The sequence below is a fragment of the Mytilus edulis genome, chromosome 12 (genome assembly GCF_963676685.1).
Source record: "Mytilus edulis chromosome 12, xbMytEdul2.2, whole genome shotgun sequence".
In the NCBI taxonomy this organism is placed as follows: Eukaryota; Metazoa; Mollusca; class Bivalvia; order Mytilida; family Mytilidae; genus Mytilus; species Mytilus edulis.
The window spans coordinates 21,632,000-21,649,512 of record NC_092355.1 but is presented as its reverse complement, the minus strand read 5'-3'; the positions used below and the strand labels follow the sequence as shown (position 1 = coordinate 21,649,512).

The following is a 17,513-nucleotide window of genomic DNA, read 5'->3' as shown; positions in this document are numbered from 1 at the left end:
ATACCATGTATGAGGGTGGTAAAGGGTTATTTTCGTGCAAGGTGTTGTGCCATTTTAATTTCACGTGCAGCCGTGAAAAAGGTTCGTTATTCACAGTGTTTCGTGAAATCAGTAAAAAGATCAACAAGCAAGACATTTTTAATTGTTCGTTCATCGTGAAATGGCAATTTTATTTCGCGTTCTTCCGTGCAGATACCCCCCCTTTACGCCCCTCATGTATAGCTGTATACTGTGGATTCATTAGATTCTGTGGTTTTGCCAATATGTGCATACAAATCTTAGAAACAAGGTTTACTTCTGGAGCTGACATGTCAGTAACTGCTAGTAGTCCTTTATTGTTATATTGCTTACCTAGTTTCTTTTGTTACTTATTCTGACATCAATTAACTTGGACTTCTTTTAGACTGAGTTTTACTGTGTGTGTTGCTGTGTGTTTGTTTAATCTACATTGGCAAAAGGTAGGGGGCAGGGTTTTGGGGGTTGAGATCAGAGTCACTAAACATATTAAACCCCACTTCATTTTTGCGCCTGTCCAAAGTAGTAGCTTCTGGCCTTTGTTAGTCTTGTATGTTTTTTAATTTAAGTTCATTTATATGTTTAGTAGTTTAGTATGACCTCCATTTTCACTGAATTAGTACACATTTCTTGTTAAGGGGCCAGCTGAAGTCCGCCTCTGGGTGATCGATTTTTCTTGCTGTGTTGAAGACCCATTGGTACCATTCGGTTGCTGTTTTACTCTTTGGTAGGGTTGTTATCTCTTTGACACATTCCCCATTTCCTTTGTCTATATTGTTCTTAGAACATTTAAATTTTTAGTTCCACTTTAGATTACACAAAAATTGGTAGCCCATGAATAATAATAAATTCAATGTTTATAGATATATAGAAAGATGTGGTATGAGTGCCAAATAGACAACTCTCCATCCAAATAACAATTTATAAAAGTAAACCATTATAGGTCAATGTACGGCCTAATATATATTTAATGACATGTGTTATTCTTTCCTCAAGATCCATAGCTGTTGCTTTTACACTCCATCCAATGAATCTTAGTCTTTTGGCAACTAGAATTTACATAGAGGGTAAACAGCACTAGGATTGTTTACATGGAAGTTACAAAAAATTGTACGGTTATTTAAATAAAAAGTCATGAATGATACTAATATAATATTAAATGTAGAGAGTCTTATAACAACAACACTTTAGGGACTGCTGCAGAAAATTTATTGATCGACATGTTTCGGTGCCTAGGGCACCGTCATCAGGATAAAAACAATACATAAAATCATGCTGATTTTATGTATTGTTTTTATCCTGATGACGGTGCCCTGATTTTATGTATTGTTTTTATCCTGATGACGGTGCCCTAGGCACCGAAACATGTCGATCAATAAATTTTCTGCAGCAGTCCCTAAAGTGTTGTTGTTATAAGACTCTCTACATTTTATGTTTTTTATCATAACGACCCTGCATACCCGGCGAGGTATCCACTTTATGGACTCTACCGTACTACAGACTCACCAGGCGTTGGTTCATTTTCGTTTGTAAATAATATAATATTAGTTGAGAGTTGATAGTTGTCTAATTGGCAATCAACAACAATAGGTCAGCCTATGGCCTTTAACAATGAGCTAAGCTCATACCAAATAGTCATCAATTAAGGCCCTGAAATGAAAAGTCTTAAACAATACAAACTATGTTACACAGCACTAAGCGACTACCATTGAATTACAGGCTCCTGACTTGGGACACTGGCACATTCAGAATCCATCTATTGCTTGGAATTGAAAAAAAAAAACAGTGTTTCAATTTTACCTTTTCTACAAGCTTTTTACTTCAAGAAAATAATCTTGATTAGGCTGTACAGTAACGTATACTTGTTAACTTTTACCTCATTTGTTCTCTGGTGGAGGAAATTGTCTCACTGGTAATCATACCACATCTTTAACGTCAAGACTAAGGGAACTTTTCAAACTCTGAAAGATAGATTTAATCACTCAAATACATTTAATAACAGAAATAACTTTAAACATGGTGACCATAGATACAGCCTGCTGAGTCCAGTCCTTTTTTACAGCAAGCCCATTTATATACAACGTGCACAAGTTTCCCATTTACATCGTATTGTTCTGTGATTTCCCGACCTTTTGGGTGATAGCGGCAAGACTTGCTGGAATTTTCTTTTGGTTTGAATAGTTTCTGACATCTCAAACACTGAGCTACTCCCATTTTAGAATTTCCGTTTTTATTTGAATAGATATGCGCTTGTAGGCGTGTTTTTAGAGCTGATGATTCGTCGATTGGATTTGGATATCCTTGCAACCAATCGCCTTCAATATAAGTTCTCTGCCGAGAGCTCAATGGCGCTGTACAGTGTTTAATTGTTCTTCCAGGGCTCTTAGGAACTTCACTCTTTACCTCATTTAAATGAAAGTTTGTCCCAGTGTGGGCTTCATTGTATTTTTTTACAACTTCTTGTAATTTATGCATGTGCATTTTAACATTATCCAGTTCGGAGGTCAGCCATTTAACCTCGTTGACTCTTTCCGTTAGTTGTTTTTGAATTGATTCTTTTTCCCAGTGAGCTTTAGCAATAGCATTTTTCAGATATTCAATATCTCTGTCGGAATATTTAAGTAGTTTATCCTGTGGTTCTGTCTCATCCATTTCGTCTATGATTCCCGCCATTTGTTTTAGGTTTATTATCCTGTATTTCAGTGTATCCAGCATGTCATCTACAGATGCATTCTCTTCTGTGATGCTGTTGTCTATTTTTAGATTAGCGTGACTTATTTTTCGTTTATTGAAATGTAACATATCCATCAAATTTTGTAACGAAACTTGATTGGCGAGCGTTTCTCTGTGTTGTCGATCGATCTCATTCATTGCAGCGTCTGTTTTATCTTTCCAGTGATTCCGTTCAGCTTGAAGAATTTGACACAAAGACATTTCTATATGGTCGGGGGAATTCATGCCGTTTTTACCGAATTTCAGTAATTTTGTAACAGTGTGAATGATATCGTCATCTATGGGAGACGTCTCGTCATCCTTGTCATCAGAGTCCATAACATCTTGCTCCATATGAATGGATAACTTCCTTGTTATTCTCTCCTCTGTCATTATTACGCTATTTCGTTGTGTTGGTATTTTGAAGTCTTATCTGAAAGCAGATGAAAGTAAATCATTAGGATAAAATAGTAATTATGGAAAACAAAAAAATAAGTGTATGTCTCAGACTGTGTATTATTTTTTTCAAATGAAAACAAATAATCAGTAAAAATTTAATAGATCTGACCTATATTGTAAAATTTGAGTAAAAGGATCAATAACCACTATAGAATGGATAAACTTTCTTGTTATTCTTTCTTCAGTCATTATTACGTTATTTCTTTGTTACATTATTTCTTTGTTTTGATTATTTTAAAGTCTTGATATATCTAAAAGCAGATGAAATTGATACATTATATTTATTTGTGTTATCTCTGTCGCATCATGAAAAGAATGCTAAAACATAAATTTTCAACACATTTCCTACTGTAAATTCAGAAATTATTGCAAGGTTTTTATTATTTCGAAAAAATTGCTACAATGTTGTAACCCCATTTGAAAATTTGGCTAGAAATAGGAGCCATTCTAAATTCAGTCTTATTAAACCCACTCCTTACCTATGTCAGTTTTTCCCCAGCATTTTGTAAAAATTGAGTATGAAATAAATAGATAGAAAACCTATCATTCCTAACACTGTACATTAATTAACGACATGAAAGTTGTTGCAAACATGAATTGTATATTATCAATATTTCAGTTTTTTCATATAAATAATGTATGACTTTAGTTAATCTGACATTGATTTAAATAGACTGTAACAGGTATACTGAGGAAACATTATACAGTGTAACCTGTGTTATTCAACACACTGGGGACCCCAAAAGAATGTCGATTTTTAGGCAGGGGGTCGGAAAACTGAAGTTTTTTCTGCGAAGATATGCAATGTGTCGGTTGAAGCAGGATGTTTGAATACTCGGGGGTCGGATTAGGCAGATTACACTGTATATTGTTTTTTGGTATTATCAGCACTGCATTTGAAAATGAAAGAATAGAAAAAAGACATAAAAGTAAAGAGCAAACAGAGATCATGAAATATTTGATTGGGTGCATTTATTTTGCGATTTTGTAATTTTAGACTAAAATGCGATTTTAATTTTTCCGATATTCAGAAAAATCCTGTTTTATTCATATGAAATAAAATTTCAAAATGGGAGTATTAATTATTTCGATCATAACCCAGTAGCATTTTTTTGCAATAATAAAAATATCGCAATAATTTCTGAATTAACAGTAATTGACTGATCAAATACATATGGGATGAAAGAAAAAGAGATTTTAACATTCTAAAACATATCTAGGAGTGAGATAAGAGGAAGACATCAATTGGAGGACCTTTTTCTGAAAAAAAAATTATATATATTCGAAATTTACATTGAGGATTAATGGTTGAAAACATAACTTTACAATAAAAGAGATGATTTCTGAGCTTCCTTATTGTGACCTTCCACGTGGATGATTTAACACCCTTATAAACCTTCATTTTATTTGTTAGTGTTGATTTAAATTTTTAAATCAGCGAGGTGAATTAATTTTCAATCTTTTGTAATTCTGTAGGTGTAATGGGATAGTATATGTATAATCTTTTAATCCTTTGTTTCAAAGTCAACTAAACGTTTTAAGTTTATATTTATGAAGTTATTGAAAAGAGATTGGTGTCTACTTGAAAAATATATAAAAAGTAAAAGTATTGTTGGACTTAGTTATGATATAATAGAGGGTAGGAGTCATGGTTAAAAGCATGGAGAACCATGGTGAGCCATGTTTAAACCATGTTTTTAAGGTTTCAACCATGGTCAAACATGGTCAACCATGGCCACATTTCGCAGGAGGTATGCCCTTAATAGCAAACATTCATTTTTCGAAACAGTTAATGTCAAATGAGCATTCATTTTTATTGTCACTTATATCTCATTTTGGAGTTTGCATTAACATCAAATGTAGTAAAATGTTTTTGTAATGACTATTTTATCAAATATTCCCCTCAGAAATATTAAATTTATGTGTTCTCTAGAACTTATTAGTATAAGAGAGTTGTCTCATTGGCACTCATACCACATATTCCTATACCTATTATAGAATGGTGAACGTTTTACTTTTTTTAAAAGAGTTATGACCCTTAGAAAAATGAAATTTCTGGAAAATGGCCTTGTTGGTGCTCTGGAGAATACAATTCTTGCCAAATTTTTATAAAACTTATAATGTAGGTTAATATCACCAATATCTCATACAAGTTTTTAATGCCAGGTGGAGAATCAACTTTTTTAAAAAGAGTTATGTTCCTCAGAGATATGAAATTTGTGAAAAATGGTCTTGTTAGTGCTCTGATGGGTACAATTCTTGCCAGTATTTTTTATAAAACTTATACTAAAGGTTAATACCAGCAATATCTCAAAATAGTTCTAAAAAGGTGGACGATAATTTTTTTTTTAAAGAGTTATATATGTCCCTTCGAAATATTAAATTTATGGAAAATTGCATCTTTTGAGCACTCTATATTAAAAATGAAATAAATGTAACACGGGGGACATTAGAACTCTGTTCTTTTATTTATATGAGTGTCACAGATGAATCTTTTGTAGATCAAACATATGTCTGGTGTACAAAAATTAAGGCATATATTTGATGAATTTATAATTAAAGCAATTTTAGGCCAATTAAAATTAATTGATAGATTTTCATCCCCGCCCGCCCCTATGAAATCGTCCCGCCAGAATTTTTTTATTTTGAAAAATATATGATTTCAGGATTTTGTTCCTTTCCGTTACTGGTATAAACCATCATTAATTTCGTTTCATTCAAAACTTCCTGTTTCAAATTTGTTTTTCATATTTCTTCATGTATTTTAAAATGATTCTACAGATCTATGATGACAACATCATCTACCGAGAATAGAGATTGATTACAGTAAGGGCATAAGATATTTGTATTATGATTAATAATTGTTTCCAAGAATGCAAATCGCTGCATGACTCAAATTTCTATGATTAGAAAACTGTGGATTTTTTTATTGATACTGTACAATGTCAATGACTTTGTGTCGGTAATTTTGGACTGTGAATGATATCCAAAGCTGAAGAATCGTGGAACACATTGGTACAAAAATGACTGGATTAAAAAAAATTGACATAAGCACGAACTTGTTCATATTTTTTTTACCGTATATTGAGTTCAAAAAGTCAGCAAACATACACTTAGATTTATCCATGACTATTATTGTTTTTTTGTTGACAAAAAGCAAACACCCTCTGTCCCAGTACCTTCAATAGTCATTAAACACCTTCTTCTTTTTGTTAAGTTCATGTTTTACATTGTTATTATATTTGCATCATGCATAAGAATCTTAAAAGCATTAACCCTTTTATTTTCAATACGGTTTGAGTGTTCAGTCATTTTATTCTGTACTCATAATTCTTGTGTTGCATACCAATTCATATTTGCTTCATTTTATGGGGACAACAAAACATTGCTTAGAAAGTTAAATGAACTTGGTGTAGGTAGCATGGTTAGTCCAACCAAAGAGAGCATTTTTCTATGTGTTTGCCGTTTACAGAAACATGGGTTTCTAAAGCGGCAATAACATCATGTACATGTAGAACATTGGTTGCCAATCAGAGATATTTAATTTAAAATTTTTTTAAATTATGTACCATTTCTTATACATGTATATACATGAAATAAGCTTATTATTACTCTTGCATATATGAAGAAAACATCACAAGATGGTTTGAAATGAAATAAAAAATAAAAAATAAAATCCTCCCACCCTCCCCATTTTTTTCAAAATGTTGGATGAAAATCTACTAATTAAATTTAGTTGGCCTTGTAAGTTATAAGCTTATAATTTTACCAAACTGTATGTAGCTTAAAGTGTTACAGTTTTTTGTCAAGCCTGCAACTTTTGTTGCAGAAAGCTTGACATAGGGATAGTGATGCGGCGGAGGTGTTAGGTTAAACTTCTTAAAAGCTTTATATTTTAGAGGGTGGAAGACCTGGATGCTTCATACTTTATATATAGATGCCTTATGTTTCAAAGTTTCCATCAGTCACATGTCCAATGTCCTTGACCTCATTTTCATGGTTCAGTGACCACTTGAAAAAAAAGTTCAGTTTTTTTGTAATGTTGAATTCTCTCTTAAATAATAGGATAACTATATTTGGTATGTGCGTACCTTACAAGGTCCTCATGCCTGTCAGACAGTTTTTTTTCACTTGACCTCAACCTCATTTCATGGATCAGTGAACAATGTTAAGTTATGGTGGCCAAGTCCATATCTCAGATACTTTAAGCAATAGGTTTAGTATATTGGTGTATGGCAGGACTGTAAGGTGTACATGTCCAACTGGCAGGTGTCATCTGACCTTGACCTCATTTTCATGGTTCAGTGGTTATAGTTAAGTTTTTGTGTTTTGGTCTGCTTTTTCATACTTTATGCAATAGGTCTACTATATTTGTTGTATGGAATGATTGTAAGGTGTACATGTCTAGTGGGCAGATGTCATCTGACCTTAACCTCATTTTCATGGTTCAGTGGTCAAAGTTAAGTTTTTGAGTTTTTGTCTTTTTATCTAATACTATATGAAATAGGTCAACTATAATTGGTATATGGAAATATTTTATGATCTATGTGTCAGTCGTGCAGGTTTTATTTGACCTTGACCTCATTTTCAGGGTTCATTGCTCAGTGTTTAGTTTTTGTGCTTTGACCTATTTTTCTTAAACTATAAGCAATAGGTCAACTATATTTGTTGTATGGAAGTATTGTTAGCTGTACATGTCTGCCTGGCATGGTTCATCTGACCTTGACCTCATTTTCATGGTTCTTTGGTCTTTGTTTAGTTATCTTGGTTACTGTTAAGTTTATGTGACAGTTGTAATAAAGCGTTATATTTAGGACTATCAACATAATATCAATGATTAGTAAAGGAGGAGAGACGTTTCAGTGTGTGCACTCTTGTTTTCAATTTTTACAACCTTTAGTGAATGATTAATAATGTATGCAAGTTATAAAGACCCCCAATGAACTTAATGCGGAACCATTGAATACTAAAGGTGTTATGATCTTTTTAATCTTTTGTTTGCAAATCAGTGGTTTTAAGTATATAATGAAAGTGATATTCAATTATGAAATAAACCGTCTGAAAAATATGCATTGTATTAAACGATTAACCTATGAACTCTGTTATAGATTGTTTAATCATGCAAGTGCAGTGACAGGGTAAATACTTATACAATTCAGTAATGAGTTACCAACCCCTTTATCCTTTGGTTACGGGCTAAACAAATAAAGGAGTGCATATCTTATCCAGATTATAAGGGTTTCTAAAATGTTTAAAGATCAAGTGTCTGTGGCATGTTTAAATGGAAGTCAGAATAAGTTTATACAGTGCAAACTGCATAATCAGACACCTAAATATTCCAACATCTTGCTTTTTAACAGATAGATATTCATGGCTCCAAAATATGCCGATCCTTGCAGAGAAAACGTGAATATTCTAACACCCTGCTTAATCGGACATTTTCTTATGGTCCCCCAGTGTGTCAGATAACACAGGTTACACTGTACTTAACATCTTACCATATTAAGTTTTGGTACTGGTTAAAAAAAGTAATAGAAATATGTGGTAGGATTTCCCATGAGAAAATTCTCTATCAGAGATCAAAGGATGTAGCAATGGACTTCAACAATGAGCAAAACCCATACCTCATCACAGAAAGCTATAATGTTATAGGCTCTAAGCTAATATGAAAAATTAAATGTAATTCAATTTAAACAAGAAGTCCATTGGTGGTTCCTCTGTCCCATTGATTGTTAATCGTGTTAATGTTCATTATTGTAAAATTAAGAAGATGTGGTATGATTGCCAATGAAACCAACTCTCCATCAGAGACCAAAAGATGTAGAAGTTAAAAAGTAAAGGTCGTCCTTGAAGGACTTCAACACTGAGCAAAACCCATACCTCTTAGAAAGCCATGGCCTAAAACGAAAAATAAAATATAAAAGAATTCAAACGAGAGATGCATTGGTGTTTCCTCTGTCTCTAGCTATGATTGTTAATGTTTAAATTTGTATAAAAATAAGGATATGTGGTAAAGATTCAAATGAGACATTTATCGATCCAAGACTAATTAATTAACTTAGTTGTCAACTACAGGTCATCCTATGCACCCTTAAACAATGTTGTATAAAGTAAGTTATATTAGGCTTAAAATGACTAAAAGGTTTTGGTCAAAAGTATATAGTAAATATACTTACCTAAGTTGTATGAAGATGTTTTACTTCTATTTCTTCAAAGTTTTACTTAACGCTCCCATCAATTATAGAAATTGTTTGGTTTTAACATCTCAAAAACATTCTCTAAAAAGACTACGGTCCCTTAGTTTGTATCTCCGCACTAGTATACAGTTTCTTTATAAGATAAACAATGTCTTGTTAATGCGTTGATTATATATGTATATTGTGTATTCATACACTCGTTAGGTCCAGATAAAACAATTAACGATTGTTATCTTCTAAAACAAAACACATTAGTCTTTTATTTTTGTCACGGTATCATTTTATACTTTGGGAATAGTTGTAAGTCGGCTATTTTTTCAAAATAACTACACTTTTTGTCAAATTAGCGTGCATATTTTACCATTTAAAGTCCAGTATATTCATTATTTTTCAGTCTTTAGAATATCTCTGACTGTGAGATTGTAAAAATTTAAACAATAAATAATCTTTGACGGTTGATTGAGTCCTATTGTTCCAATTTAAATCTGACATGTTATTTAATATTATCCCTAATTACTGCGTCTTATTAAGAGTTGGGATCGCTAGATTTTTATCGATATTTATATGTTATAATTTTAGATTTGACTAATTTGAACTATATTATATTTCTAAAATGTAAGCAAAAGATAATATTGAATACTATATAAGGTCGTCCCTCTAAACTAAAATTAAGCTTGAAGCATATAGTATGTTCATAATTGTTTTGAAAAAAATCGATTAAAACATTGAATTTAATCCCCTCACAAAAAAGTTTAAAAGCTTTACATTAACTATTTTCCAGTTAAGCCTTTTGACAAGGTATATCTGTTGTGTTGTTGGGTTACTGTCTTACTTAATATTATCCCTAATTATTGTGTCTTAGTAAGGGTTGGGAATCCCTAGATAATTGTTTATTTTAGATATTTATAAGTGATAGTTTTAGATTTGTGTTGTTGGGTTACTGTCACACAGTGAGATATACTATACATTTACACAAAATAGAGAATACACATATCCATCTTAGGATAGCGATTCCCAATTTGTTTCCAAAATGAAAGAATAGATAACCATATTTAATAGTCGACACAGTGTGTCAAATTGAATTCAATTTTATAACAAAAAAAATGTTAATAAGATGTGGATGTAAACCATGCATTGCAGTAGTATTTGTGGCTTTCGGTTGTTTCCTGCTGTTTGGTCGGGTTGTTGTCTCTTGAGCGCATTCTCCATTTCCGTTCTCAATGTGTACTATATCATGCTTAGGTAAATTTTTGTGTTATGTCAATTTTTTATTAACAGTTCACTAAGATATGTCACCTTATCTTTGACAAGTGTACAAAAGTAGATGTGGGTTGATATTCCCAAACTTTGATTCAGCCACTGTGAGAGAGAGTACAAAATGAAAGTGGGTAGATATCCCCAATCTTTAAATCAGCCACAGTGTACAAAAGTAGACATGGGTAGATATCCCCCATCTTTGATTCAGCCTGAGGGTGCACAAAAGTAGACACCAGGGTAGATATCCCTATCTTTGATTCAGCCACAGTGTACAAAAGTATATTTGGGTTGGTATCCCCTATATTTGATTCAGCTAGGGTGTACAAAGGAGATGTTGGTTGATATCACCTATCTTTGATTCAGCCACAATGTACAAAAGTAGACTTGGGTAGATATTCCCCCCTCCCCCGTCTTTGATTCAACCTTCATCCACAGTGTACAAAAGTAGACTTGTGTAGATATCCCCTACAGTGTACAAAAGTATACTTGTGTAGATATTCCCTACAGTGTACAAAAGTAGACTTGTGTAGATATCCCCTACATTGTACAAAGTAGACTTGTATAGATATCCCCTACAGTGTACAAAGTAGACTTGTGTAGATATCCCCTACAGTGTACAAAGTAGACTTGTGTAGATATCCCCTACAGTGTACAAAAGTAGACTTGTGTAGATATCCCCTACAGTGTACAAAAATAGACTTGTGTAGATATTCCCTACAGTGTACAAAAGAAGATGTGGGTAGAAATCACTATATTTGATTCTGGCAGGATGTACTAAAGTATATGTGGGTTGATATGCCTATGTTTGATTCTGCCAATGTGTACAAAAGTAGACATAGGTAGATATCCCCCATCTTTGGTTCAGAATTTTGAACAAAAGTAGACATGGGTATCTTTGATTCAGCCACACACAAAGTATAAAAGTAGACCTGCCGCGTGGGTAGATATCCCCCATCTTTGATTAAGCCACAATGTTCAAAAGTAGATGTTGGTTGATATCCCCCATCATTGATTCAGCCACAGTGTACAAAAGTAGACGTGGGAAGATATCCCCCATCTTTGATTAAGCCACAATGTACAAAAGTAGATATGGGTTGATATCCCCCATCATTGATTCAGACACTTGTGTTCAAAAGTAGACTTGGGTAGATATCCCCATCTTTGATTCAGCATTCTGTACAAAAGTAGACGTGGGTGGATATCCCCCATCTTTGATTCAGCCACAGTGTACAAAAGTAGATGTGAGTAGATATCCCCCATCTTTGATTCAGCATTCTGTACAGAAGTAGATGTGAGTAGATATCCCCCATCTTTGATTTATCCACAGTGTACAAAAGTAGATGTGAGTAGATATCCCCCATCTTTGATTTAGCCACAGTGTTCAAAAGTAGACTTGGGTAGATATCCCCCATCTTTGATTCAGCATTCTGTACAAAAGTAGATGTGATTAGATATCCCCCATCTTTGATTTAGCCAAAGTGTACAAAAGTAGATGTCAGTAGATATCCCCCATTTTTGATTCAGCATTCTATACAAAAGTAGATGTGAGTAGATATCCCCCATTTTTGATTTAGCCACAGTGTTCAAAAGTAGACTTGGGTAGATATCCCCCATCTTTGATTCAGCATTCTGTACAAAAGTAGATGTGAGTAGATATCCCCCATCTTTGATTCAGCCACAGTGTTCAAAAGTAGACTTGGGTAGATATCCCCCATCTTTAATTCAGCATTCTGTACAAAAGTAGATGTGAGTAGATATCACCCATCTTTGATTTAGCCACAGTGTTCAAAAGTAGACTTGGGTAGATATCCCCCATCTTTGATTCAGCATTCTGTACAAAAGTAAATGTGAGTAGATATCACCCATCTTTGTTTCAAACGCAGTGTACAAAAGTAGATGTGGGTTGATATTAATATTAATTAGACCACATCTAAACAAAACAAAAGGAGAGATAGTCTCTTAAGAACATTAAAAACCAAAAGACATTTAGAGGTTTACAAAGTGTGTCTGAAACAATTTTTCAAATGAGAACACATTATTTCCAGTGTGTACACAACATTTCAAGTATATGATAATAACTGATACACAGCTTGCCAAATTTGTGATTTTCAATCTGACATTTGTCTCAGATTTAAACCAGGTGACCTTGACAAATTAAAATCCTTTATCATAACAAGATCAAACCATTAATAGATTTATACATAGATTAATGGGATCTGGATTGACAGATGAACAAATCAAATACAAAAAGAAAAATATAACAAAAGGTCTTTAAACATTCATAAACTATTTGATAGTGCTAAAAGTTAATCTGTTTAGAAGATTTTAGAATGACCGTTACTCACAAAACAGTTTGGGTCATTGAAAAACATGATGATATAAATGATTATCTCCCCTGATAAGTAGATTTGATCTTTTTTAATCCGTGAGAATCTTGTTATCAGATTTAGATTTAATTCTTAGTATTAAATTTTTTACATGAAAATTTTGAATATACGTTCTAATTAATGATTTATCCTGAGAATGTGAATTTTTAACTGATATTAGCATTGCCTATGAAAAACTCTTATAAGATCAATAATACTAGAACACACCTGTGAAATCGTGTGCATTTAGAGAGTAGGGTTGGAGGGGTCCTGATCCTTAAATCTCATGCTTAAAAACATGAAATCCTGAGATTCCAGAAATTAAAGAAGATTAAATCCCGACATCCCCAAATTCGAAAAAAAGAAATCCTGGATCCCAGAAGGATCAATCCTGAAATCCTGTGCTTAAAAACAGCCAATCCTATAGTTTCGATAAAGATCTGATCCCCTCCTTTAGAGCTTGGTTGAAAGTAAGTAAACTGTTGTAGGATGATTTTTTGTATAAGATTTTTATGTCAGGAGAATTTCAGAAAAAGGTATCAAAAGTCATAGGTACTTTGAGACGGGACAATGTTTTTTAAGCCCTCTCCCTTTTTTCCAAAGTCCTATATTATAATTTTGTTTTCTGTTTGTTAAATTCCATAATTTTTGCGTTTCTGTATACGATGAACATACGTATATTATAAGTAAAGTATTTGCTATTAACTTATGCGCTATATATAATAGTAGTATAATCATAGTATACATGCAAATAAACGTGAAATAATTGTCCTGTGCCCGAGTACTTATGAAAATTATATATATGAAAAGTATATGTGTTTAAAACCGGAAGTCTTGTTTATGACTTAAGAGTCGGTATGATGACAGAAACAATATCCTGACGCCTTTATTTTCGTTTTTCTCTCAAACTAACCCAAACTGAATTATCATAAAAATAGATGACAAATGCAACTTTGCATGGTACCTAATGATGATTAATTTATTGTAGAAGGAACTTAAGCGATACACCAAATGAGGTCTTCTCGTTTAATAGTATCTATATAGATAATAACACAATTTTCAATTTTTATGGAATAAACGATTTCAATGATTTTAAGAAAGTTTTGTAAACCAAAATTGACAGTTTAAGAATTTTCATTTGCTTTTTCCTTTCCTCTTAAGTTTTAATGCTGCATACAAAAATAAATTCTACTATAAATGCACTTTTTAACATGCGATTTCCCAAATTTATGACTATGTTCTGGAGCAAAATTCACATTTCTTCCAGTAATATTCATGATATTTATGTAAGAGTTGTACTACAAGACTGATAGACAAGTTACATTTAATAAAACAACAAATAAAATAACTTTTATATCACAGATAAATTGAACAATTATTGCATATTTTTCTTAAATTAACATAATTGAAATATAATATTAATAATGATATAGGGTTATTGCATGAATATTAGAATTTATTGCACGCTAACTTTTGGTTACTTTCTGTGGGAAATATTATATTGCTATACAATAATTATAAATATTACACACTAGAAAAAACACATGCATATTTTCATGCAACATTTCCAAACCATCCCACTTTTTCATTTGACCCTTTCTAATGTATATAAGCTGCATCAGTTGGCACTGAAATCAAACTTTTACAAGGGCACAAAAATTGAAGACTTGATTGATTTTGGAGTATTCAGATACAAAATGAAAGATAAATTTTGGTCTGTTTTGTCAGGTTCTTATAACAAACTAAATTTTCAAACAGGTAAAGAAATTTCATAGCGATTTTTTCAACCTTAAATAGGATAACAGATGAATTAATATTTATTTGCATGAGGTTGATTTCTATCTGACAGCTCATTTTATAATGCACTCAACAGCTAGTTCTTCATCAAACAATGTTAAACCAAATTTTAATGTTTGAAATTGCTTGTTTTTGTTTCAGCCTGATTTCTATGAATTAATGTAGATTTTTATCACAGTACATCCAGTGTCATTTTTAAAATTCACATTTTTTACAGTAAAAGATTTGCATGTTCAGGGTACCAAGGGGGATTACTCCGTACTCTGACTGGTCTCTTGTCATCTTTGTCTGTCCTTGGTCTGTCTGTATCATCTGCAAAAGAAAGGGTTTTTCATTATATATAAGATAGGAAATAGTGTATTCTTATATCAGTATCTGATTGGAAAAGGGAGATCAAAACAAACTATTTGCCACCCAAATCAAATTTTGTAAGAGTCTTAATTAAGTATGCACTTTTTATACAGACATTTTTAAAGATTTTTTTGTAGTTGGAATTTGCTCAATAGAATAGGTGTTTCAAAAATAAAAATTCACATCTTAATTGTGATAAATTGTTCATTTGTAGGCAGAATTTACTCAAATCACAATCATAAACCTGACATAATTCACAACTTTTCAAAATTCCCAATAATAGATGCATGCAAAAATAGCATATCTTACAGTGATTGGTATCAGACTATAATCATATTAGTCCTTGTCTTGAGTCATCACTTTAGATTTCAGAATTCAAGATTAAATTATGTCGGAAAGAATGCTGATTTTGAGCCAGAGTCCCTTCCACTATCAGATCTTATATAATACACAATTGACTCACTAAGTTACCAGTCAGGGTATCATAATATCATAAATTCAATGATGAGTCTTTTGTAGACGAAAAGCATATCTGGCGTAAATATAAAATTTTGATCCTGGTATATATGACGAGTTTATTCATTAATTTTGTCTGGCCTTGACTGAGTCAAAAGCAATACACGAGTATGCTGTTTCTGTCAGCCTCAACATGTATCAGTTTGTGATTGGAACAGTTTCTTGTACCAGTGCAAGGTCAATGATATTTGGTAAGCATTGGCATATCTCATTTCCATGGAGATTATCTTAAATGGCCCACCCTCTCAGTCATGGTCTATTGATTTTAAATATATTGCTCAGTTTACATGTATTATAGTTTGTGATTAGGTCAGTTAGTCTGTGGAACCACTTAGTAGAATTTCAATTATATTTGATATGCAGTTGTATATAAAGGCATTGGTATTGGCAAATATTATTATTATTTTATTATTTGGCCCCACCCGCTCAATTATGGTCAATTCACTTTGAAATTTTTGCTTAACTTTCATGTATAAGTTTGTGATTAATTCAGTTTTTTTTAGGAACCTATAGTGGAGGTCAGTGATATATGGTATGCAGTTGTACAGGAATTGACAAATCTCATTTCTATGGAGATTGTTAGGTCATCCCCACCCTCCTGTTTGAAAACTTTTCAACGGTTGAGATCCCCATGCCTGAACCATATATATTCTTGCATAGGACAATAAAACAAATCAAATGAAATATAGGTTCATCCCCACCCCCTACTGTTTTAAATCTTGTAAATGGTCCAGATTCCTAACCCCTAAACCATAAATATTCTTTTATGGGACAATACAACAAATCAAATGAAATAAAAGGCAAATCCCCTGAGGTTACTCCCACCACTCCTGTTTGAGAACTTGTAAACGGTCGAGATCCCCACCCCTAAACCATATAAATTCTTGTGTGGGACAAAAAAACAATTCTTAGAAATAAAGGGCAAGTCCTCTACAGATCCCCTTTTGAGAACTTGTAAACTTTATAGGCCTTTGGTTCATGTCAGATATAAATAATATGTCAAAGCAGAGTCATATATATGTTTGTCGAAGGTATGGTTAACATGAGAATCGTGATCTACGGATCACCAAAGGCCATCCTACATAGAATTCAACGTCCTTTAACAAAATTTCTTTATACATGTACAAACATTGATGATTTTGTTTTGGACAACTTTTTTTTAAATGAACCCTGCTTTTCAAGTATAAAGACACACAGGGCAATGTTCTTTATGATTTCCAAACTTTCTACATTGATTTCAAACCAATGCTATGAATCTCTAAATGCAAGTGATCATGGCAAATGCTCAAGTGATACTAAACAGATTACACTTTATACAGGAAAGAAAAAACCGTAGGAATAGGGTAAAAAAATTTGGAGCGGTAAATACAAATAAAAGATTTTTGGTAGGAATGAAAATAATAAAATAAAATAAGATATTGCTGATAAATACAAATAAAAGATTCAATAGGAACAAATTTATTTGGTCAGTCAGTAAATGGCAAACAAAAAATATTTAAATTTAGGCCTGAACCATCATTACAACAACTTTTCATCCCTGTTGACCACTTTGTAGAACCTACTTGATTAATTTATAGATGAAATATTTGCCACTGGAGTTTAAGCAAACAGCAATAAATTTTTTTTTTTATAACTTACACATGGTTAACAACTTCCATTAAGAGTATTCTAGGTCCTCAATGTTCTTCAACATTGTACTTTATTTGTCCTTTTTCACTTTTTGATTTGAGCCTCACTGATGAGTCTTTTGTAAACGAAACGTGTGTCTTGCATACAAAATTTGAATCCTCATGTTTCTATGATGTTTTTCTTTATAATCTAATGTGGCCTTAAATGACCTAAT

General features: G+C 32.5%; 2 protein-coding genes across 3 annotated transcripts in view; one reads left to right on the top strand and one right to left on the bottom strand.

The window, feature by feature from the left end:
* Positions 1-17,513, top strand: part of LOC139498011 (uncharacterized) — a 156,895-nt gene that overhangs the window by 104,289 nt on the left and 35,093 nt on the right. The gene's annotated exons all lie outside the window — the stretch shown is intronic.
* Positions 1,975-9,817, bottom strand: LOC139498013 (uncharacterized). Its single transcript, XM_071286304.1, has 2 exons — positions 9,363-9,817; positions 1,975-3,160 (listed from the first exon to the last, which is right to left on the bottom strand). Exon 2 carries the CDS (start codon positions 3,118-3,120, stop codon positions 2,026-2,028), a length of 1,095 nt encoding a protein of 364 aa, XP_071142405.1. The 5' UTR covers positions 3,121-3,160; positions 9,363-9,817; the 3' UTR covers positions 1,975-2,025.